The sequence below is a fragment of the Peromyscus leucopus genome, chromosome 14 (assembly GCF_004664715.2).
Source record: "Peromyscus leucopus breed LL Stock chromosome 14, UCI_PerLeu_2.1, whole genome shotgun sequence".
NCBI lineage: Eukaryota > Metazoa > Chordata > Mammalia > Rodentia > Cricetidae > Peromyscus > Peromyscus leucopus.
In genome coordinates, this window is record NC_051075.1 from 51,905,389 (window position 1) to 51,929,028 (window position 23,640).

At 47.2% G+C, this 23,640-nt stretch overlaps 1 protein-coding gene across 1 annotated transcript; it reads left to right on the forward strand.

Moving 5' to 3' along the window:
* The first annotated feature begins 18,765 nt into the window (after positions 1 to 18,765).
* Positions 18,766 to 23,494, forward strand: LOC114698376 (peroxisomal succinyl-coenzyme A thioesterase). Its single transcript, XM_028877033.2, is given in 4 exon segments — positions 18,766 to 19,308; positions 19,311 to 19,376; positions 20,991 to 21,193; positions 22,777 to 23,494. Coding segments are annotated over 4 exon segments (1,266 nt in total). The 5' UTR covers positions 18,766 to 18,917; the 3' UTR covers positions 23,383 to 23,494.
* Positions 23,495 to 23,640: the final 146 nt, after the last annotated feature.

Genomic DNA, 23,640 nt, shown 5'->3' on the forward strand with positions numbered 1-23,640 from the left:
GAATTAAAAGAATTCCTACAATGCAGCAATAAAAAGACACAAACCCACACACTGTTGATGAGATCTAGTATTATTCTCTAAGGTTAAGCATAGCTTTGTCACATGACCCAGCTAGTCCAGTCCTAACATAAATGCAAGAGAAATGAGAACATGTAGCCATATAACAAAACTTACAAACAAATGTTCATAATAGCTAAAAAGTAGGTCCACCCAAATAGTTCAAGGCCAGCCTGGTCTACATAGTGTGTTCCAGGCCATCCAGAGCTACATAGTAAGACCCTGTCTCCCTGCCCCGCCTCCCCCCAAAATAGTAGTTGTATATCCAGGAGCTGGGGAGATAAAGTGTTTGGATTCCCAGCACCTACGTAAGTCACAGAAACCAGATACAAAAGATTACATATTATATCACTGCCTTTATAATAAATATGCAGAAAAAAACTAATAGAGAGAGAAAGCAAATCAATGATTTTAAGTGTCTGGGTATGGAGAGAATTTTGGGCGAATGGGAAGTGACTAGTAACAGGCAGAGTTTCTTCCTGAAAAATGAAAATGTTGCAAAACTAGCTAACACTGGTGGAGAGGAGCTCCGGGGATATCTGCCAAACAGCGAACTGCACACAGAAACGAATTATACTGTATAGATCACACTGTGCAGAAATGGTAGGTAACTTTCATTCCTTTAAGCTTTATTTACTTTAGTGTGCTCGAGTGTTTTGGCTGCATGTATGTATGTGTACCGTTTGTGTACCCGGGGCCCTTGTTGGTCAGAAGAGGACATCGGGTCCCCTGGAGCTGGAGTAACAGATGGTTGTGAGCCACCACATGGGTTCTGGGAACCAAACCAGGTCCCCTGCAAGACCAGCAAGTGCTCTTAACTGCGGGGTCATCTCTCCAGCCCCGAGATGCTATTATTTTTTAAAATTAGTCAAATTCACAAAACTCAAATTCCAGTAAATGCAAAATGGCTAAGTTCAAGGGGAGTCTTTTCTCTGTGTAAGCTTTAATCACTGGCAAAACCAAAAAAGCCAGGGGTCAGGCACAGTAAAACTATAAGGAAAATCAAGGGGTAGGAATTTTTAAAATTTTTTACATGAGGTGTGTGTGTGTGTGTGTGCGTGTGTGCGCGCTTGCATGTGCACCCACCCCTTTGTGGAGGCTAGAAGAGGGCATCAGATCTGTTTTTTGCAGATGGACTTACAGGTGGTCCTCAGCCATCTGATGACCTCTGGGAACCAAACTCCAGTCTTTGGTGCCATGTGCTCTTAGACACTGGACCCTTCCTCAAGCCACTCCCATCCCCCCAGCCACCCCCATCCCCCCAGCCACCCCCATCCCCCCACCACCCCATCCCCCACCACCCCCCCCCCCCCCCCCCCCCCCCCCCCCCCCCCCCCCCCCCCCCCCCCCCCCCCCCCCCCCCCCCCCCCCCCCCCCCCCCCCCCCCCCCCCCCCCCCCCCCCCCCCCCCCCCCCCCCATCCCCCAGCCACCCCCATCCCCCAGCCACCCCATCCCCCAGCCACCCCATCCCCCACCACCCCATCCCCCAGCCACCCCCATCCCCCAGCCACCCCATCCCCCAGCCACCCCATCCCCCAACCACCCCATCCCCCACCAGCCACCCCATCCCCCATCCCACCCCATCCCCCCAGCCAACCCATCCCCCAGCCACCCCCCATCCCCAGCCACCCATCCCCCAGACCCCCATCCCCCCAACCAGCCACCCCATCCCCCAGACCCCCACCCCATCCCCCAGCCACCATCCCCCACCCCATCCCCCAGCCACCCCCATCCCCAGCCACCCCATCCCCCAACCACCCCCCCCCAGACCCCCCATCCCCCAACCACCCCATCCCCCAGCCACCCCTCCCCCCATCCCCCCAGCCACCCCATCCCCCCACAGCCAACCCCATCCCCCAATCTCTCCCAACCACCCCCCCCGCGCAGGCCACCCATCCCCCAGCCTAAAGAGTGAAGTTTGAAGATGGTGCCTACCTCTCAGTGTGATGAGAGGGGAGCACATGGGAGTTTCAGAGATGGGTACCAAACCGTAATACCAGGTGTCAATCATATTATTGTTCTTTAAAGCCTCATCTAGTTTATAATTATTTGTTTAATCTCACTAGTTAATGTTTAGGAAAATCAGCAAATTCTTAGGAGGCAGAGTCTTACTTTATAGTCCTGGCTGTCCTGGAACTCACTCTGTAGACCAGGCTGGCCTCAAACTCACAGAGATCTGCCTGCCTCTGCCTCTGCCTCCCGAGTGCTGGGATTAAAGGCACCTGTGATAGCACACCTGGGTAGTAGCAAAAAAAATTAAAAGAGAGGAAAGAGAAAGGGAAGGGAAGAAGGGAGAGATGGAGAAAGAGAGAGATGGAGAGAGAGAGAGGCCACAGGCTGAAAACAACAGTAAAATAAGTATGTAATTAAAGATCTATAACATATATAAAAAGATAAATAACACATATATAAAGATCTATAACATATATAAAAAATATATAACACATATATAAAGATCTACAACATATAATTAACTCTTAAAACCCAACAAAGAAGAAAGAGCTCAATTAGAAATTAGGTACAAGTTGTAGGCAGATACCTCACAAAGTCACAGAAAAGGCAGATGAGCATATGAAACAATTCTGACTATCATATGATCAAACATTTACAAATTAGAGTGAGCTATGCAGCTATTAGAATAGCTCAGATCTAAAACACAGACGACACCAAATACCAACAACCATGAACGATAAAAACTGTCCTTGCTGGTAGGAGTGCAGATGTGTACAAGCATTTCAGAGGTGGGCTTGTCACGGCCACCGTATGATCCAGCAAGCAGTCCTCGGTGTTTGCCCAAATCCATGTCCACACAAATGCAAACTCACGTTTATAGGAACTTTGTTCATGATTTCCATAGCTTAGAAGCAACCAAGATGACCTCTAATAGATAGCTGGAGGAGATAATTTGTTACTTTGCCTCATTTTGTGCCTGTTAATCAGAATACATTTTAAATGCAGATACTTGGGAAAATGCATCAGAAATTAAAAAAAAAAAAAAAAAAAAGATCAGCTTTCCCATTACCCAGGAAGGAACAAGTGACCTCACTCAGAAATGTCTTGATTAAAATTGCTCTCTGCCAATGGTCAAAATGGAATGAGATCTTTCCCCCACAAACTGACAAGACTAGAAAGGTAGCCTGGCTTTTTGTTTCCTGGCTGCCATTGCCATCTCAAGGTGAACATCTTCACGGCTTCATGGCCAGAGGGGCCTCATCTAAAGGTAAGGCTGGAGGATGCAAGCTTTCTCTGGGTAAATGCACAGATCCAATGGTTATAGATCAACCTCAAAGGAGTGAGATCTGGAATAGCCGGAAACCATAATAATGTGAGACGGAGGTCTCTCTGGAGAGATTTAAAATTTAAAATTTTGGATGGGAAGATGAGAGATGAAGTCACTGTGCCTCCTGGCTGTTTGTCTGGGTTTTCCTGAAAGAAACCAGGACAGACAGGGAGCATTCAGTAAGCATCCCCCACACCACATTCTAGGAGCTCTGGACTAGGAAGCTGAAGGACACATTTCTTTAGTCCCTCTCCATAAGTCACCCCAGAGTGTCTGGGAGGAGAGGGTGGAGCAGGTGGAGGCCACCAGAGCTCCTGAGGGGCTGGTACTGAGAAGAGGCCCAGTGACTGTAGGATATCCAGTGCCACACACAGCCTGACTCCCTCCTGGGGCTCTAGACGGCATGAACCACTAGGATGGAGACGGAAGGACAGACTGACAAGGCTGAGTTAGGAGAGAAAGTCTTCCAGGGCTCTCTCCTGGAATGGGAATTAGGAACCTGGTTACTGTTTGATGAGACAGTGGAGGTCACCAGGAGCCTGATTCTGGGAGATGTGAGAAAAGCTGCAGTCAGGGAGTCAGGAATGATCCAAGGAGGCCTCTAAGTCAGCTTGAGGTGGGCTGTCCATTGTGCGGTTTACTCTTCACTAAAATGAAGGGAACTGATATTCCATTCCCCACAAAGATTGGTGTACGCCAGCGTTCCGCTCTGTTCCTGAAACAAATGCTTGACCCCGTTACCTGGTCAGACGTCCTTGTGGTTTCCTAACATTACATCAGTGAAAAAAGTCAGCAGTGTGGCACCTGATAGAGTTACCCTTCCAACCTTCCGGGTAACTTATTAGTAGGGTAAAGTTCATGCTCTCCCCAATGTTCCGGGGTGACTTAGAAGTAGGGTAAAGTTCATGCTCTCCCCAATGTTCGGGGTAACTTAGAAGTAGGGTAAAGTTCATGGATGCTCTCAACTGGGTAACTTCTGTTCAAGGCTCTGGGAAGTGAGCCAACAGCAGGATCAGCAGGATAATGTCTTTGTACCCAGGCAGCCAGTGGCTGTGTGGGAAATCATACTATTTAAGCTAACCTCTCTGAATGGCGGTGTCCTCCTTTAAGGGCAAAGGATGAGGCTATGTAAAGGGAGAGACAGAGGACCTCAATTTCATATTTCAATATTGGATTCCTGTGAAGGACCAGCCTGGATGCCCAAGTCCAGAAGCCTGGAACAAAAGCATCCTCTTGAATTTCAGTGTAATTGAGACTTAAGATCATGACAATGCAAATCCCTAGAAACCTCCATCCACTGGGCAAATCAGTATTGAGGATGTGGAGGAGGAAGGATCTGGGGTGGACAAGTTCTAACAACCCTGCAACATGGATGGACAGTACCGAAAACCCCGTGTGGTGACCTCACTCCCAGAGAGTGCTGTGTTCTTTTTTTTGTTGTTGTTTTTTTTTTTTTGTTTGTTTTGTTTTTTGAGACAGGGTTTCTCTGTGTAGCTTTGCGCCTTTCCTGGAGCTCACTTGGTAGCCCAGGCTGGCCTCGAACTCACAGAGATCCGCCTGGCTCTGCCTCCTGAGTGCTAGGATTAAAGGCATGCGCCACCACCGCCCGGCGAGAGTGCTGTGTTCTAAAGTTCTGACGTCGAAATAATTTTATACTTACACAAATCTTGAAAACATCTTAGAGGCTCAGATACCCTTCACACAGCTTCCTGCAACCACAGTGCCAGCTAGAGGAGCTGGTAAAGATACCTGCCACTAAAGCCGAGGCGTATCGATCCCTTGAGCCCTCTGACCTCCACATAGTGCTGTGGTAGCGGCAAGCCCAGAACTCCAAACATGCAGAATAAAAACACCTACACCTATATGTTTCCCATTTTTCACCCTTTCTCCTCATTCTCGCTGTATGTTTAGGTTTGTGTAGACCAGCAGTTACAGTACGAGACAGACACTCCCATCAAGAAATCTTAGGAGATTTTGGGGTATCCGTATATGAAGAGCTAGTGGCCAACTTGCGGGGGCAGGCGGGGGGAGTCACTTATTTAGCCTCTTTAGTGATCAAGGAATTATGAAATAAAACTGCAAAGCACATCACAGCATCAAGAGGGACATCAGGAGATTCAGCATCAAAGAGATTCAGCCATCTAACCTTACCGCTTGCTGTCAGGCCTGGAAGAAAAGACAGTGTCGGAGTGTTCGGTTGTTCTGGGAAGTGATTAGATTTTACTAAGATGAGCACGTGATTATGGTTGTTCAACAGAAGCAGCCCAAATGTGCACCAAAAATCAAGTGGATCAAAGGGAGATGTATCTCCAGCAGTGAAAGGAAGGGAACCACGGCTCCAAGGAGCAACATAAGGTGTCTCCAAAGCAGCGTCGGAGGAAACATTCAAATCCCAAGACAGCATGTCCAATATCATCCACTGAGATATAAAATTCACAGTGTAGGAGTGCTTGAAGTATGCCTGTAAATGGTGAGACGATAAAGAACGCTGAGAGACATGCGCACACACTCCAGACAGGGCCGAGGGAGGAACAGGGCGCCAGAAACCCATGGCATCATGGTCTAGTGCAGAGTGCTATCCATCTTGTGCTTCGTGGGCTATTCTTTTTGTTGTCGTCTTTTGTTTCTGCTTTTCAAGTCAGAGTTTCTCTGTGTAGGCCTGGCTGCCCTCGAACTCATTCTGTAGACCAGGCTGGCCTCGAACTCAGAGTTCTGTCTGCCTCTGCCTCCCAAGTGCTGGGACTAAAGGTGTGTGCCACCACTGCCCAGCTATGTGAATACAGTTCTCCATTTCTATTGGGTAAATACCTCACCAGAGTGAGACTGCTGAATCACATGACAAGAATATGTAGGACTTTTCTTTGGGCCACCAGTACACAAATAATGACATAAGACTTCTTATTAATTATGAAATCTTGGCCTATAGCTTAGGTTTGTTCCTAACTGGCTCTTATAACTTAAATTAACTCATTTATATTAATCTATGTTCTATCATGCGGCATTACCTCTCTTCCATCTTACACCTCCTGTTTTCTCTCCATCTGTCTGGAGACTCCGCCCTTCTTCTTCCCAGAGTCCTCTCTGTCCCTGGAAGTTCACCTATAGCTCCTGTCTAGCTATTGGTCGTTCAGCTTTTTATTACACCAATCACAGCAGTACATTTGAACACAGTGTACAAATACCCCACAAGAATAGGTTTGACTTCATGAACCTGCTGTGTGTGCACTGTTTCTTCAAAATTCATAGTTTTAATATTATGCCAGCATTGTGTGATGTTTCTGGTTGCTGTGTATCCTTAGTGGCAGCTGGTGGCATTGTCCTGTTTGTGAGACAGGGGAAGACAGTGTTTTTGTTGTTATAGTTCATTTGCAAAATATTTTCAACGTCAAAAAAACAAAAAAAAAAAACAAATATTTTTTGCAAATATCTGTGGTGATCTGAGGTTCTGAGTAATGAGTGACATACAAATTTAGCCAAGGCTACTACTCTCTAGATATTTGAAGGCCAGAAGTCTTGCAGGAAGTTTTGATTGTCAGTTAAAAAGTAACACATGCCTTTGGATGCCACTGCAAAGAGTTTCAGTCTGTTTATTTTTTATTCCCTTTTGAAGTCATGTTTAGTTGTGTTTTTTGTTGTTTCTTCCCCAGAACCTGGGCCCTGTCCTGGGCTTGTGGTTCATTTTGGAGTTGGATGTGGCCTTCTGGAGTGCAGGGCTGGCTGGGATGGGTTTCCCAGAGATAGCTTCTGCTTTTTATAACTATGAGGACCTCCCCCCAAAGCTGGAGATCCTCTGGCTGGAGCATTTTGAAGAAGCTGTGAAGTGTATGTTTAAGCATGCAGAGGTCAGTGCTTCTCCAAGCTTAATGCCCCTCCCATCAGATCTTCTCATGCACGCTCTTGGTTTCAAAGAATTAACTCATTCCTAACACTCACCTCTACCCCACTACTCACTTGGTTTTCTATCACACATCACCGATTCTTTTGTTTCTTTCTTTCCATGTGTAGGTACTGTGTGGGTGTATGTGTGGGTGCAGGCGCATATATGTAGGTGTGTCTATGAAGGTCTAAGGACAATATCAGGAATCCTTTATTGTTCTACCTTGTTCTTTGAGGCAGGGCCTCTCAATCAAACCTAGTGCTCCACAATAGGGCTCTCCCTAGACATCTTACTCCTGGGATCCTGTCTCCACCTTCACAGGCTGGAACTGCAGTCCACCTGACGTTATATAGGTCTTAGGGTTCCAAACACCTGTAATCTTGCTTGTGACTTTCACTGCTGAACCATCCCCTACCCTACCCTGCCCATAGGTATTTCTAGTAAACATTTATCACTGTATTTCATATTAGCAAATATAGTTAGTTGATACAGAATTCTGAGTTCCATTGTGTTATAGTACTTCATAAAACACTCAAACACTTTTGAGGATCTTGAGTTTAATAACAGAAATTTTAAAAAAAGAAGAAGAGGGTCCGTAGAGCATGCCTGCTTAAGTGTTTGTGTTTGTCACACCTCTCTTCCTTTGTGAAAGCACAGGTTAACTTTAGAGAACTTGGTGACCAATACTGACATTTGGGAAATGTTTTAAGAAGGTTTCTAGAGAACCAGGACAGTCACTAGCATGGCTCTGGAGCTGTGGAGTCAGGACTTAACAAGAGATTCGAAAGCTAGAACTTGAAAGGCATAAAGAGTCAGCAGAGCCTGGTACATTCATTGGAGGGCAGGTCCAAGCCCCTTCTTCCTGGGCAGGAGGAGGGAAACGGGGCAATCTGTGGTTGGTATGTAAAATAAATAGAAAATCAATCTCTCTCTCTCTCTCTTTGGTTTTTTGAGACAGGGTTTCTCTGTGTAGCTTTGAGCCTTTCTTGGAACTCACTCTGTAGTCCAGGCTGGCCTCGATCGGGTGACATTTTTTGTCATAAGAAAATTGAATTAGAAACCACAACATCTGTTCAACCTGTTTTCCTGATGGAGAGGAATGAGAGTCCAGAGTTTACTTTTTTTTTTCCTCCCTGTTTTTCAAGACAAACTCTTTGTGTAGCCCTGGCTGTCCTGAAACTCACTCTGTAGACCAGGCTGGCCTTGAACTCACAGAGATCCGCCTGCCTCTGCTTTCAGTGTGCTGGGATTAACAGTGTGCACCACCACCACCACCACCACCACCCCCTCCCCTGGGCAGAGTTTGCTTTTAATGACCCTTTCTCCAGACCATCTCTACCCAGATGTTCAGTAGAAGTTCCACATGGATGGAAAAGCTGGGAAAGGGTTAGGGGCACGAAACAGTTCCCATAGCTTGCAGTGGAGCTGTGGACATAGCTTAAGAAGAGAATTGTGTAAGCTCTTACAAAGCAACTTCCTCTCAAACCATAGATTATCTTAAACCTGAGATAATAGGGTGATGTTGTTGTGCCCAAGTGACGAGACCCCCAAGCAAGACCACCACAGAGCCAATATCTGAACAAAACACACAAGGGTTTATTGATAACAAGCAAGCCCAGGCTTGGTCCGTGTCCAACACTCCGACGCAGCGGGTGGAGGAGGACGGCCCTGAGCTCTCAGGATAAGGGGTTTTTAAAGGGAAAAACCACAAGCAGGGTTTTACAAGGCTTTGTGTTGTATGACTGGGTGAGGGTATGTAACCTTTGAATTACTGGTTGAGGGTTACAGTTATCATTTTTGGGCAGGCCTGGACAAGTCCCAGGCTCTGTCCTTGAGCTGCCATGGAGGCTGGCTGGCCTCGCACGTTCACATTGACCCATGCATGTAGCTCTAAGTTGGTGAGGGGTCCCAGACAGTAAACAACTGGCTGAACCTTGAGCAGTCAGAGTATGCACAGAAAGGGAGCTACTGCAAGGACTAAGTCTTTTGTTCATGGCCCTCCCAGAAACTGCTTGCTCAAGTCTCAGGAAACTGAAGTTGAGTCCTGATCCCTGAGAGAAGACTGAGCAGCCTGTTACGGTGTCTGCTTGGTCCTTTCAATGTCAGCAACAGATAGTAAGCAGACTCCGAGCAACACTACAATCTCAAGAAGGAATTAGTAATTTCTAGTTCAAGCCAATTCTGAAAAAACAATACAGGAAAAGGGTAACGTATTATAAACCTGCAAATCAGGGAGGAGGTGTTGCAGGATAGAAGGAATGAAATGAATAAACGGCTTGACATTAGACACTGGGGCCAGCCCCTCCGTCTCTCTTAGGAGAGCCGCTGAGCGTCTGCCTGTTACAATGTATCTGCTTCTGCTTCTTGTAAAGATTGGCTTGCTTGCCAGTTGATACTGTCAATTTAATGAGCTCTAGAGTCACCTGGGAGATAGATCCACCTGTGGGCAAGCCTGTGGGGGATTATCTACGTCAGGTTACTGAGTTGGGGAGACCCACCATTGTGTGTACCACTGTTCCCTGGGCTGAGACCCCGGAGTGTATAAAAAGAAGGTAGCTGAGCACATGCATGCATCACTTCCCACTGCAGATGCAGTGTGAGCAGCTGCCTCAGCATTCCAGTTATGGTGGATGTACCCTTCAACTAGGAGACAAAATAAACCCTTTCTTTTAATAGGTTTTGCATATGTGCGCGCGCGTGCGCGCGCGTGCGCGCGCGCACACACACACATACACACACACCAGTAAGTTTCTCTGCCGATGCAGTAAGCCAGGATCAAGACAAATTGAAAAAGTATAACAACAGGTATATTAAGCAGAGCCAAGTTCCCCTGTCCCAGAAATCGAGGCCAGAGAAGTCGCACCGTGGCCCCCACCCCTCAAGCAGGGAGATTTTATAGGTTATAGATGAGGGGTGATGACGTGTCTGCCACAAGCTGGGTTTGTGTCCATGTACGGTCAAAAGCTGAGCGCTTAGGTGGAGACTTGAGTGGCTGGCAACTTCAGGGGAGGAGGCTGCAGTAGCCACCAAGAATGTGGAATGGGGCCTTTTGGTGCCTTTCCTTTGTTCGGAGACTCTGAGTGGGCAGGGTTTGGAGAGAGAGAAGAATGAATGGGTCTTTCCAGACCACACAGAGGCTCCAACCGAATATCTTCCTTTTTTTATTTTATTTTAGGGGGTGTGTCTCACCAGGGTGCACACCTATGAAGGTCAGACAACCTGTGAGAGTCGGGGTCTCTGCTACCACATGGGGTTCAGGGATGGAACTCAGGCCGTCTTGTTCCGAATGCTGCTTCTATCTACTCTTCCTGAGAGTTCTAATTACCCGCTGTAGACTAACCCCTCCTAAATTATTCTGGGTTCCTCCAACCCCTTCCTCTCACAAACTGCTAACAGTGGGGACTGCTTCCCCCCAAAGCACTACAAGCCAGAGTTAGAAACGGAGCAAAGTGTACAGGACGAGTCTCACACCTGAAGGTTAAGAACCTTTCTGGAGGCCTGCCCTGGTGGTCCACGCCTTTAGTCCCACCACTCCATAGGCAGAGGCAGGAGGTTCTCTGTGAGTTTGAGGTCAGCCTGGTTCACATAGGGAATTCCAGGACAGCCAGGGCTACACAGATGGGGGGAAAAATGAAGAAGAAAAGAAACTCTCTGATGCCATAAACAGAGACAATTAAATCACCAACAGGATGAGGAGCTGATATCACATGACTCACAAGATAGAGACTCTCTCTCTTCTTACTGTTTTCTCTGTATATTGCTATCTTTTGTTCACAGCAACGGTGACACATTTAAAACTAGCTACTGCATGTAATTCCACTGTCCTATGAAACCCTGTACTCTGCCATCTAGTGGGCAGCTCTGACAACATCCCAAATGCACTTCCGGTTCAAACCCTCCTATTGCCATCTCTCCACAGCACATTCACAGTCATCCCAATGATGGGACAGCAGATGCTAAACTGCCTCCATATTAGTTCTTGGTAAATAAGGGACGTCTGTGCTGTTGATGACCATCCATCCTGAATCCGGGAAACTGAGCACTGCATAAATAAGGGCACAGCCTGTGTGTCCACAACCGAACTCAACCTCCTCCTTGGTCGTTTTTACTTAGTTCATTAACCTTTGTCTAGTAAAGTGTATGATGCAAGGTAGATTTGGTGTGCTCTTCTTGGCTTTGTTCACATCTATCAAAAGTCTGTGAACATACGACTCCTGAGGAAATAACACTGGCCCAGTGCTTAGAGATGGTATTAGCTACTTTCCTGTCCCGGTGACAAAGCAGCATGGCCAAGGCGACTTATAGAAGGCAGGGGTCATTCAGGCTCATGGTTCCAGAGGAGTCAGAGTCCACCATGGCAGCAAGTGGCAGGAACTGAATAGATCCAGATCAGCTGGGCGGTGGTGGCGCACACCATTAATCCCGGCACTCGGGAGGCAGAGGCAGGTGCATCTCTGAGTTTGAGGCCAGCCTGGTCTATAGAGCAAGTTCCAGAACAGCCAGGGATACACAGAGAAGCACTGTCTCAAAAAAATTTAAAAAAGAAAGAAAGAAAGAAAGAAAGAAAGGAAGGAAGGAAGGAAGGAAGGAAGGAAGGAAGGAAGGAAGGAAGCTTGCCAATAGATCCAGAGCAATTTATCTGCAGAACCACTCCTAAGCCGCCTTTCTGCTCATTATAATGAAGCCATCTAGGTTTTTTTACATTGACCTTCAGCCACTTGACCCTGACTTGAGAACAGGTTGGACTAGAACAGGTCCATCCTGCTCATGACAGGCAGTCAAGCCCTAACAACCAACCACATGGTTGATCACTGTGTTTTCATAGAAATGAGCTCCATCCACTGGGGGAATGTGGAAACGCTCAGAACCCAGTTAGAGTTGCTTTTGTCAATTCTAACAAAATGTATGTTTACGCAAAATTGGGAGTCATAAAGAAAGGACTCTCACACACAAGAGCCTAACACTATCTTAAGAGTGGGACAGAACTTTAAGGCCCCTGGAACCTCAGACAGAATAATTCCAGAGTAAACACTACTACTACCAACAACAATAACTTACTAAGAATGTCTGTCCAGCAACTCTCCATTCAACTGTGGACTGACTCTCCCTGACCTCTGACCCTTGTTTTGCTATTAGTCTGTGGGGGTAAGAATAATTGTTTCAAGTTATCTCATATAATTCTTCCCATTTCCCCTAAAAACTAGGTCTTACCGTGGAATATATGATTCATACGTGTATCCACATTTCAATCCTGCTTGGTTGCCAAAGCAAATCGCTATGCTTTGTAGAGCCTCTCAGACGTTTATTCATGCTGACATCTGCTGCTGCGCCTTGTCTCTCTTAGAGGACATCAGCATTCCGTTTCACCACTGCAAGAGAAAGGGGAGAAGCTGCATCAGGGCATCACGGGTGGTGAGAGCTGGCATGTTGAATATCTGAACCATGACAGGGGACAGGGATCACAAATTCCTGTATATTCGCCCTTCCTTGAACTATGGTGAGGGTGGGATGTGCTCCTGGAATTTTATCTTGAAATGTTCCACCACATGTCAACTTTTAAGGAAAATATTAAATACTCAGAAATCGCAGGGAATATTCAATTATCCTATTTTAAGGAAGTGTTCCAGGAGAAAGGCAGGACACAGTGGCCAGTCTGGACTTGAGAGCAGAGGTTTTTACAGGACTTGGATGTGGTATAGTTCTGGTCCTAAGAGAGAATAGAATCTACCACCCACATTAAAGCCAAGTAAGCAAGTTTATTTACTATGCATAGGACTGACTCTCCAAATTGGAATTTGAGATCACAGGCCTCCTTTTATAGGGAAAAAGTGCAAATTGGGGATTTTGTAACAAAGATTTTGCAAGCGAATTTTCAGAAGCAGATAGCAGATTAGATTATTTGATGGATTATCTTGGCAGAATGTCTCAAGTTTCCCAGACAGAACGTTCACCTTATCTTATCAGGGTAGAGTATGTGTGAGTCAAACTTAAATTTTGTAGCAAATAGAAACAACTTATTTTGACCTTATAACAAAATGGCTTTTTACTATAATATGGAATCAGGCTGGCCCATTAATAGCTTTTAAAGACATTTATTATATGTATTACTAATTTGTGGTCCTGGGGCCAGAACTCAGAACCTCATACTTGGTAGCTAGGGTTCTACTGTTGATTCATACTCCAAGCCCTTGATTGTGTTATTATAGATTAGATGCTCTATTCCTGTGTTTGATGAATATATTTTTATGACCCTAAATTATAGGATTTTGTAGGCACACGGACACATAGGCAGATAATCCAGCAAATAATACATTTTTATATCAATGTTTTGTTCTGTTTATATAACAGATCCATGGCCAGGCTGTGTGGCAATGCTTATTGGTTATCCAATAAAATTGCATAAGTAATCAATGGTCCATGAAACATTTAATCTCTTAACCTGTGTATCAGCTGAAAGAGGGGCAAAGGTCTTGGCAAGCTCTCAACTAGGTGACTTAAAGATCAAGGCTCTGGAAAGTGAGTCACCAGAGGTCCCATTCAGGTAATGACAAGAATTTTCTATCCAGATGGCCAGTGGCTGTCTTGAAAACTTCCATTTTGATTAATTGTCCTTCACACAGGCAGCCTTCCTATTGTGTGTGATGTTTTTCTATTTTGTTTTTAAGGTTTATGTATTTTATTTTGTGAGTGTTTTGCCTGCGTGTATGTGTGTGAACCACATGGACCCCTGGGGCTTTGGGAGGTCAGAAGAGGCATCAGCTCCCCTAAAACTGGAGTTACAAATGGTTAGGAGCCATCATGTGGGTGCTGGGGGCCCCATCCTGGGTCCTCTGCAAGAGCAACAAGTGCTCCCAACCACTGAGCTATTTCTTCACCCCTGCATTGTGTTTGGCTCTCAAACGTCCTCCAAAGGCCACTTGTTCAAGACTCGATTTCCAGTCTGTGGCGCTAATGGGAAGTGGTACAACCTTAGGAGGTGGAGCCTGGTGGGTGGGAAAAGTGAGGCCACAGGGAACATGCCCTTGAGGGGGATTTGCCCCTCCTCTCCCTCCTTGCTTCCCAGCTGCCATGCTGGGAGGGAGTAGCTCTGCTTTGCACTGCACTGGTGTCCTGCACTGGTGTCCTGCACTGGTTTCTGTCTTACCACAGACCCAAAGCCCAACTACCGTGGAATGAGAGCTCTGAAGCCAGGAGCCAAAACCATCCTTTCTCCCTTGTATTAATAAGCTGAGTAGCTGTGGTTTGTCATAGGCACGGCAAGCTGATTCTTATACCTCCCTAAAGAGTAAGTGTGAGCGCTGGGATAGCTCAGTGGTGGAGCCTTGCCTAGCATGCTTAAGGCCATAGGCTCAATCTCCAACACCTCAAAGAAAAAACAGGAAGCCGGGTGGTGATGGCACAGGCCTTTAATTCCAGCACCCACTCGGGAGGCAGAGGCAGGCAGAACTCTGTGAGTTCAAGGCCAGCCTGGGCTACAAGGACAGCCAGAATTACACAGAGAAACCCTGTCTTGAAAAACCAAATTCAAAAAAAAAAGAAAAGAAAAGAAAAGAAAACAAAAAAGGAGGAAGAGGAGCTGAGGAATCTGCCTGACTCTATTTTGAAGGCAGGAGCCATTATGCTGTATTAAAAATAAGTTTCTACTTACTCTAAGAGTTGAGTTGCCCTCTGTTTCCTGGAACTTGATTTTCCCTAACCCATGACCTTGATTTGATTTTGAGAATACCCTTTGAAGGGTTCACAACACGCCCCCACGGTCGCATATACCAGGCGGACACCTCCGCCTAGCCAATTCCAGGTCAAGATAGCCATTTCCAGGTCAAGGCGTCTCGCGTAACCAGGATCCGTGACGTTACATGGCCACATAAGCGCACAACGTGACCATGTGATCTACGCACACGCGTGGAGTAGTGACATGACCTGGCCACGCCTCAGCCGGTTTTAAAGCAGAGCACCATGTTCCCGGTTCTCTCTTCTCTTCTTCCTCTTCTCCACGCACGTGTCTCTCCCACAGGCCTGCGCACTCTGTCCCTTTATCTCTAATAAACTCTTATAAGTGGATTCTGTCGTGTTTCGTGACGCTTCCTTGCAGGGTAAGAACACAACGCAGCTAAATAACTAACACCCTTAACCTCCCTAATCACATGGTGACCACATAATGGTTTGTTTGTTTTTAAAGATTTGTCTGTATTTCCTCATTGTCCCATTGTCTCTCTTCTGTAAAACTACTCATGATTTTACTCCTTAAAAGGGGCCCAAGAAATAGATTTGGGGTTGCTCTCTTAACTTAGGAGGCAGTCGGTGGCCAGCACTTGGGTACACCCTAATAAAAAAAATAATCAAGCCTGCTTCAAATTTGGCTCAAATTGTGGCAGTGGTCTTATCCTCACTGTTGGGATTAACAGAACTTCACAAGAAAAGACCCAAATAATAAATGCACCACCATCAGTTTGCTCTGGAGAAATTGTATGCCAGTGGGCTAAAACGTCGTATTTTGTATTGAGATACAGAGGAGGAATGTTCTGAGGCAGGCAGGTTACACTAGTCCTTCAAGTTGGGCACAGGACTAACGGTCCTCTAGGGCTGTTATCACTCTTAGAGATTATTGTGTTTTACTGTTCTTGTAGCCTCTTTATTTTGACAATATTTGCATATTCGGCAGGGATCTCTCTGACTCTCATCAGACTTCTCACAGCGCTAAGATCTTACACACCACAGGACCATATCCGTATCTGGGATTCCCACTGACAGAGAACTGGCTGCTGAGTGTCTTTGAAATTGAGATTGCTCTCCTGAGGTAAACGTTTTGTATGGATTCTGCCACTCCTCCAGCTGCATGACCGCACACGCGCAGTTCAGTAGCCAAGCAAGGGGCCTTACGTCTTACGTCATCGGCGCGTGATGCATGGCGTATCTCCTTAAGCCCGCTTGTGCGTGTGCAGGGAAATCCTTAAAAAGCCAGTCACAGACTCTCCTGCTATCTCCTCCCCCGCCACCATGTATCTTTCCAGCAGGCCTGATCACATCCTGTCCTTTTCTTCTCTTAGTAAAACTCTCTCTTTTTTGTTGGTTTGTTGTTGTTGTTGTTGTTTTTCAAGACAGGGTTTCTCTGTGTAGCTTTGCGCCTTTCCTGGAATTCGCTTTGTAGCCCAGGCTGGCCTCGAACTCACAGAGATCCGCCTGGCTCTGCCTCCCGAGTGCTGGGATTAAAGGCGTGCGCCACCACCGCCCGGCATAAAACTCTTGATAGTGGGTTTTTATTGTTTCGTGACTTTTCCTCATAGGGTAAGAGTGACGCATAAAACCAATACATTTATTCAAGCGGTAATACATTGGCTACTAAAAAGGAGCCAGGTTGAGCTCTTTTGGGTCATTCATGCTACAGATATATAAAACAGGACAGGGCCAGGACCCCTTCTCTGGCCACTCCCTTTCACTCCCAATTGGCTTATCAGAAAATTTGAATATCATAGATGTCATCTCAGAGTCACAGAAAAGTGAATGGTCTTGGTTTAAAAGAGGCTGGCAGGGCTGATAACGCCCTTCTGTGAGAGCAGATGGACTGGAGTTCAGATCCCAGCACTCTTGGAGTCCCAGATTTCCAGAGACAAAAACAGGGGATCCCAGAGGATGCTGGCCAGACCTCAGGTTCAGTGAGGGACCTGCCTCAGTACATAAAGTGAAGAGCTCTCTAGGAAGACAGTGACACCAACCTCTTGCCTCTGCACACACAAGTGGACACACGCATGCACACTCACACACATGTCCACCCCCCTCCACATAGACACACCAGGGGAGTATAACATTGCTTGTTTATAAGAGCTCACAAAATCACTCCGATAGCAGCCTTTTTTTTTTGTTTTGTTTTGTTTTTGGTCACAGAACAACTCACAGCAATTGAAAGATAAAAATTAGCTTTATGCTCTGGAACCAGGGCCACAAGTGTTCCCATCAGCTGGGGAGAAGCAGTGGGTTTTATAGATAGTCTAATAAAAGCAAATATACAGAGTGAAAACAGGATTTGCCATTTTAAAATTATTTTCTTAGTAAGGTAGAGTCGGGGAGGCTGAAGAAAAGGACTGGAATGCTTAACTTCAGGTTGCTTAATATAAAGACAACGGGATTAACCATGTAAGGAAAAAGCACATGGAATTTCTTTCGACCGCCACCTGCGTCCCGTTTACGGACTCTGGCGGTTATCTCCCCTGGATTCCGGCTGGAATCTCAGAGCAGATAACTCGTTTCTACACTTAGCTTGGTCTGTTAGCTCTCCCAGTGCAGTGACCTGTCTGAGACACTGGCTCCCATCGCATCACTTCCATCTGACCTTGTATTGCTGTCACTCAGGCAGACACTCTTCATTCCCCACATGGACAGAACCTTACCTCAGTTAGCAGCCAGGGGCTTACCTTTGCACCCTTCCTTTTCAGGATGTTTCCCATCTGCCTTATTAAGTGTCTAGTGGGATATGCCGACAAGTGTCCTGGACCCGAGCCAGACAACTCCATAGCTCACTCAGGAATCTGAATCTTAAGCTGCGCCATTTTGTCACGTTGTTAGACAACACTGGACTTCGGATGAAGCCAACCTCCCCTCAGAGAATTTCCTGTGGCCCCCTTGACTCCTGCTTAGTCCCCAGGTCTCCCAAGCCACTCTTAATAGTGCCCCTTAGTAAAGGCGGGTCCAGGCAAGCGCCTCGGTGGCTTCTCTGTCCTGTACCAGAGCTATTTGTGTGTCACTGTATCTGGGCATGGGGGCAAGGAGAGGAAACACAGCTGTTGGGCTAGTCTTGGCTGTCAACCTGACCACATCTGGAATCAACTAACCCCCAAGCAGCCGGGCACGCCTGTGAGGGATTTTTTTCTTGACTGGATCTTTTGAGGTGGGAGACCATCCTAAATTCGGATCTTTTGAGGTCAGAAGACGCACCCTAAATCTGGGCCACACCCTCTGGTGGCAGCCCACACAAAAGGACCTGGGAGAAGGGAGCTTTGGCTTTTTGCCTGCTTGTCCTCACCATTACGGGCAAGTTCACCTATCCTGCCCCTGAGGCATTCCTTCCCTGGAGTTAGAACCCGCCTCTTCAGGATTCCAACGTGGACTGAAAGGGCAGCTCAGTCTAGCTCTCTAGAGCTTCCCTGGGACTCCAGCACCAGACTGGACAGCCTAGACATCCAGACTTGTGGACTGAGCAACTACCAGATCCTTGACCTTTCCGTGCGAGACAGCCATTGCTGGACTACAGTCATAGTTTGTTACAAAGTTCGGTTGGGTTTTGTTTTGTATTTTTATTTGTTTGTTTGTTTGATTTTTCAAGACAGGGTTTCTCTGTGTAGTTTTGGAGCCTTTCCTGGACCTGGATCTCACTCTGTAGACCAGGCTGGCCTCGAACTCACAGAGATCCACCTGGCTCTGCCTTCCCGAGTGCCAGGATTACAGGCGTGCGCCACCACCGCCCGGCTTGTTTTGTATTTTTAGAAAGCTGCTGAATTTAAGGAAGAATCGGACTTTGCCTTGAGTCTTTCACTTGGTGTTACCACCAATCATTTTTCACAGCACTACGTGGGAGTGGCGAAAAGCAGAATCCTCTGGCCTCCCTGTGGCCCAGACTGCCAACAGACTTGTTCCTGTCCCTCCCTGGTCTGGGTCCGGACTCGCCTGCCCTTCCCCGTGACCTCCAGCCTCTGAGCTCCCAGCTCCCCATGGCGGCCGCGACGCTGAGCCTGGAGCCCGCGGGCCGCAGCTGCTGGGACGAGCCGCTGAGCATCGCCGTGAGCGGCCTGGCCCCCGAGCAGCCCGTCACGCTGCGCGCCGCCCTGCGCGACGAGAAAGGCGCGCGCTTCCGCGCCCACGCGCGCTACCGCGCCGACGCCCACGGCCGCCTGGACCTGGCGCGCGCGCCCGCGCTGGGCGGCAGCTTCGCGGGGCTCGAGCCCATGGGGCTGCTCTGGGCCCTGGAGCCCGAGCGGCCTTTCTGGCGCCTGGTCAAGCGCGACGTGCGGACGCCCTTCGTGGTGGAGCTGGAGGTGCTGGACGGCCACGAGCCCGACGGCGGGCGGCTGCTGGCGCGGGCGGTGCACGAGCGTCACTTCATGGCCCCGGGGTGCGGCGCGTGCCCGTGCGCGAGGGCCGTGTGCGCGCCACGCTCTTCCTGCCCCCAGGTGAGATGGGTGTAGATGAGCTTGAGCCCAAGGCCCATGTCTCTAGCAGGGCTGGACTTCCTAGGATGTTCTTCAGTTCACTACCCCATAGATGTCCCCAGGCCGAATGGTTAGGAAAAATGATAGGAACGGAGACTGCCACATTGCCTTTCTCTCTCGTCCTTGATACATACAGTTCCTTCTCCACTTCTTCAAGTCCATCCCCACCACAGATCAGACTTTAGTGCCTTCCTTACCAAGAATCAGCTCTTTTTTCCCTCATCAACACAGGGCAAACTCGCGTGTTTATACACACACACTCGGGTTAATGCCACAGGAATCCAGCTTTGCATCAGTTTTTTTGTTTTGTTTTGTTTTTTTGTCTTAATGCTTTAAATTTAACTTTATTTTGTTTGCTCACGGTGTATGCTTTGTGTGTGCTGATGCTCATGGGGGTCAGAAGAGGACATCAGATCCCCTTGAGCGGGAGTTACAGGTGCTTGCAAGCCCCTGTCCTGGGTGCAGGGAAGTGAACTCCAATCTTCTGCAAGCACAGGGAGGAGACTCAACCACTGTGGGATGCGTCTCTCCAGCCCCACTTCTCACTCCCTGCAGCCCTCCAGCAGAGCACTATGAGTGGAGAGTCAGCCTCCTTCCAATCTTGCCAGTCCTCCTTCCAAAATGTACTCCTTACCCAAAGATTTAGCACTTTCCCTTATAACAACAACTGATTTGTAGAAGTATGCAAATAGCTTATCACAGATTCTTAAAAAATGTGTGTAGTTGGAATTTTCTTTGGACCACCAACCAGCTCCCAAATAAAGACACAGACGTATTATTAATTATGAATGCTCGGCCTTAGCTTGGGCTTGTCCCACTAGCTCTTTTAACTTAGTTTAGCCTGTTTCTAGTCATCTACATTTTGCCTTGGGGCTTTTTACCTTTCATTCTGTATGTCCTACTTTCCTGCTTCTTCCCTGGCTGGCTGGCTGGCCCCTGTCATCTCCCTATCATTTCCTTTTCTTTCTTCCTACTCAAGTCTAAATTCCTCCTCCTACTTATTCCTCCGGCCGAGAAATTCCACCGGCCCAGAAATTCCACCTATATCTCCTTCCTTGCTATTGGCTGTTCAGCTTTTTAAGACCAATCCGGTGCCTTAGACAGGCAAGGTAAAACAGCAACACACATCTTTACATAGTTAAACAAATGCAACACAATTTTACATAGTTAAACAAATATTCCACAACAAATGTCCAACCTCTTGAATGGTGTTATTTATAACATTAATCCTCTAGAACTGTACAATTGATTTACAAACAGAAACCACACACAAAAAGCGCACCTTTCAGTATTTCCTATAAATTGATGAGTGTGTGTTGGGCCATATTCATAACTGTCCTCCTGTGGCTCTTTGGGCCATAGTTTGAATTCCCTAAGAGGATGAAATCATCCATGAGACTGCTTAGATTTTTCTCACTCTATACGCTCCTGTGTGTGTTGTCATTCAGTAGTAACGCACAGATCTGTTTTATTGGATTCATAGGAACCAACTAAACAGTTTAGAAAGCTTTCTAAAAGAGAAACAAATTCTTTGAATTGCACGATGCTTTTGCCTTGTCATTTTCCCCTCTGCAGGAGAAGGACCCTTTCCAGGGATCATCGATGTCTACGGTGTTGGAGGGGGCCTGTTGGAATACCGAGCCAGCCTTATGGCTGGCCATGGCTTTGCTATGTTGGCTCTGGCTTTTTATGACTTTGACGATCTCCCGAAGGATTTCAACATCATAGAAGTGGACTACTTTGAAGAAGCGGTGTGCTACATGCTTCAGCACCCCCAGGTTCTCCTCTCACCCTTTATTAACTGCTCTCCCTGGGAACATCAAGAGGTGGTCGCCTGTAGCAGGTGTGCTGAGGATGCTCTGTCCTTTGTTCATGGAGGAAGTTTCTTTGGGAGACTTCCTTGACTTGGAGTATGGAACATTTCCCCTTTCTCCATCACACGGCTCCCTGGTGTGGACTTCTTCATAAAAGTCATGTGAAATTTTATTTCATAATAGTAAAACTCCCCTTGCCATGAAGATTAGGCTTCTCACTGTTGTCTTAGCATGCTGGCTTTATAACCTTTACTTTTCCTCTCCAATGTAGTCACAGCTTGGCCACCCTTTTCAGAGGTTAAGAACTACTAAGCTGGACTTTGAAGTCTATGTTTTCTGTGAAGTTAATCATTTCCCAGTATTACTTGGATGGAGTTGGATGTAAGATTCAGATCCTGGGCCAGAGCTTCATCCACATGATTCAATACACAGCCAAGGAAGGAAAGGCTGGGTGCAGGCTCACTGTGAATGAGGTCTTGAACTTGACAGGCTCCCATGGCTCAGCACTTAGGACCAATTCCTAAATGTGACGGCATAGGTTTGTTTGCCGTGTATTTAGCAGAGTTTCAGTGTTTAGAAAGACACTCATGCCCTCATGGTGGCACCGACTGTACTCCTAGCATTCAGGAGGCTGAGGCAAGAGGACTGAGAATTTAAGGCCAGCCTGGACATATAACAAACGTCTATCGTAAAGAGAATTAGTATTTTAAAAAGAAAAAGAGCTCCCCTGTGAGCTGGTTTGGAGAGTGGAGCTAGCAGTCTTTCCAGTTGCATTAGAAAAAAAGAGATTCATATTTTATGTGAAAAAAAGATTCATTTTTTTTTTTTTTTGGTTTTTCAAGACAGGGTTTCTCTGTGTAGCTTTGCGCCTTTCCTGGAGCTCACTTGGTAGCCCAGGCTGGCCTCGAACTCACAGAGATCCGCCTGGCTCTGCCTCCCGAGTGCTGGGATTAAAGGCGTGCACCACCAACGCCCGGCAAGATTCATTTTTTTAAGTGCAGGGTGTGTGGCCTGCATTTGTGTCTGTGGTGATCACAGAGGCCAGGAGAGGGCACCAGATCCCCTGGAACTGGAGTCATGGACAGTTGTGAGCTGGCCATGTGGGTGCTGGGAATCGAGCCAGGATCCTTTGGAAGAACAACCAGTGCTCTTGACCACTGAGCATCTCTCTAGGCCTTCTAGTTGCATTTTTGGGTGCTTGGTAAGTTCTCTTTTAGGAACCTTGTTGGGGTGTACATGTTCCTCAGCACACAGGTGGAAAGAGTCAGTTCTCATCTTCGACCCTGTAGTCCTAGGAATTGAACTTGGGTCATCAGATTTGGCAGCAAGCGCCTCTACCCTCTGAGCCATCCCCTCAACTCTCCTTTTTTCCCCTCTCTTCTTTGGTTCTTTGAGATTGCTTAGCCTGGCCTTGAACTCTCTACATAGCTGACTGACTTTGAACTCCTGATCCTCCTGCCTCCACCGTCCCAGTACTGAGATCATAGGCATGTTCCATTACACCTAGCTGAATACATTTTTGACTCTTACGTCTTCTTTTTTTCTAGGTAAAGGGCCCAGACATTGGGCTTCTGGGTCTTTCCCTGGGAGCTGATATTTGCCTCTCCATGGCTTCATTCTTGGAGAATGTCTCAGCCACAGTTTCCATCAACGGCTCTGCGTTCAGTGCAAACAGACACATACACTACAAGCAGACTATGATCCCACCATTGGGCCATGACCTGAGGAGAGCGAAGGTTGCTTTCTCTGGCATTCTGGACATTGTGGATATACGGAATGACATTGTAGGAGGCTGTGAGAACCCCAGTATGATTCCAATAGAGAAGGCCAAGGGGCCCATCCTCTTCATTGCTGGTCAGGACGATCACTGCTGGAGGAGTGAGGTGTACACCCAGATAGCCTCGGAACGGTTACAGGCTCATGGAAAGGACAGGCCCCGGGTGATCTCTTACCCTGGGGCTGGGCATTACATTGAGCCTCCCTACTTTCCCATGTGCCCAGCTTCTCTGCACAAAATAGTGAACAAACCTGTGATTTGGGGAGGGGAGGTCAGGGCTCACTCTAAAGCCCAGGTAGATGCATGGAAGCAAATTCTGTCCTTCTTTGGCAAACACCTGGACAATACCCAGGGCAGAGCTTTCTCTAGATTGTAGTGCATTTGCTTGTCGCTGACATGGTAGATTCAAGGTCAAATTTTGATGTTCATTAACTTTGTGTGGATCATTGTTTCTGCTGGATGCCATTAAATTCATCCTTGGGACATTACTAGGTCACTTGACTGAAGTTTTTAGTCAATACAGTATTTTACTAACATAACATGTGCTTGTGAAAGATTCAGATACATATGATACAATGAATAAAGTTTTTTGTAAAAAAGCAACCCTGCTGGGTGGTGGTGATACCCACCTTTA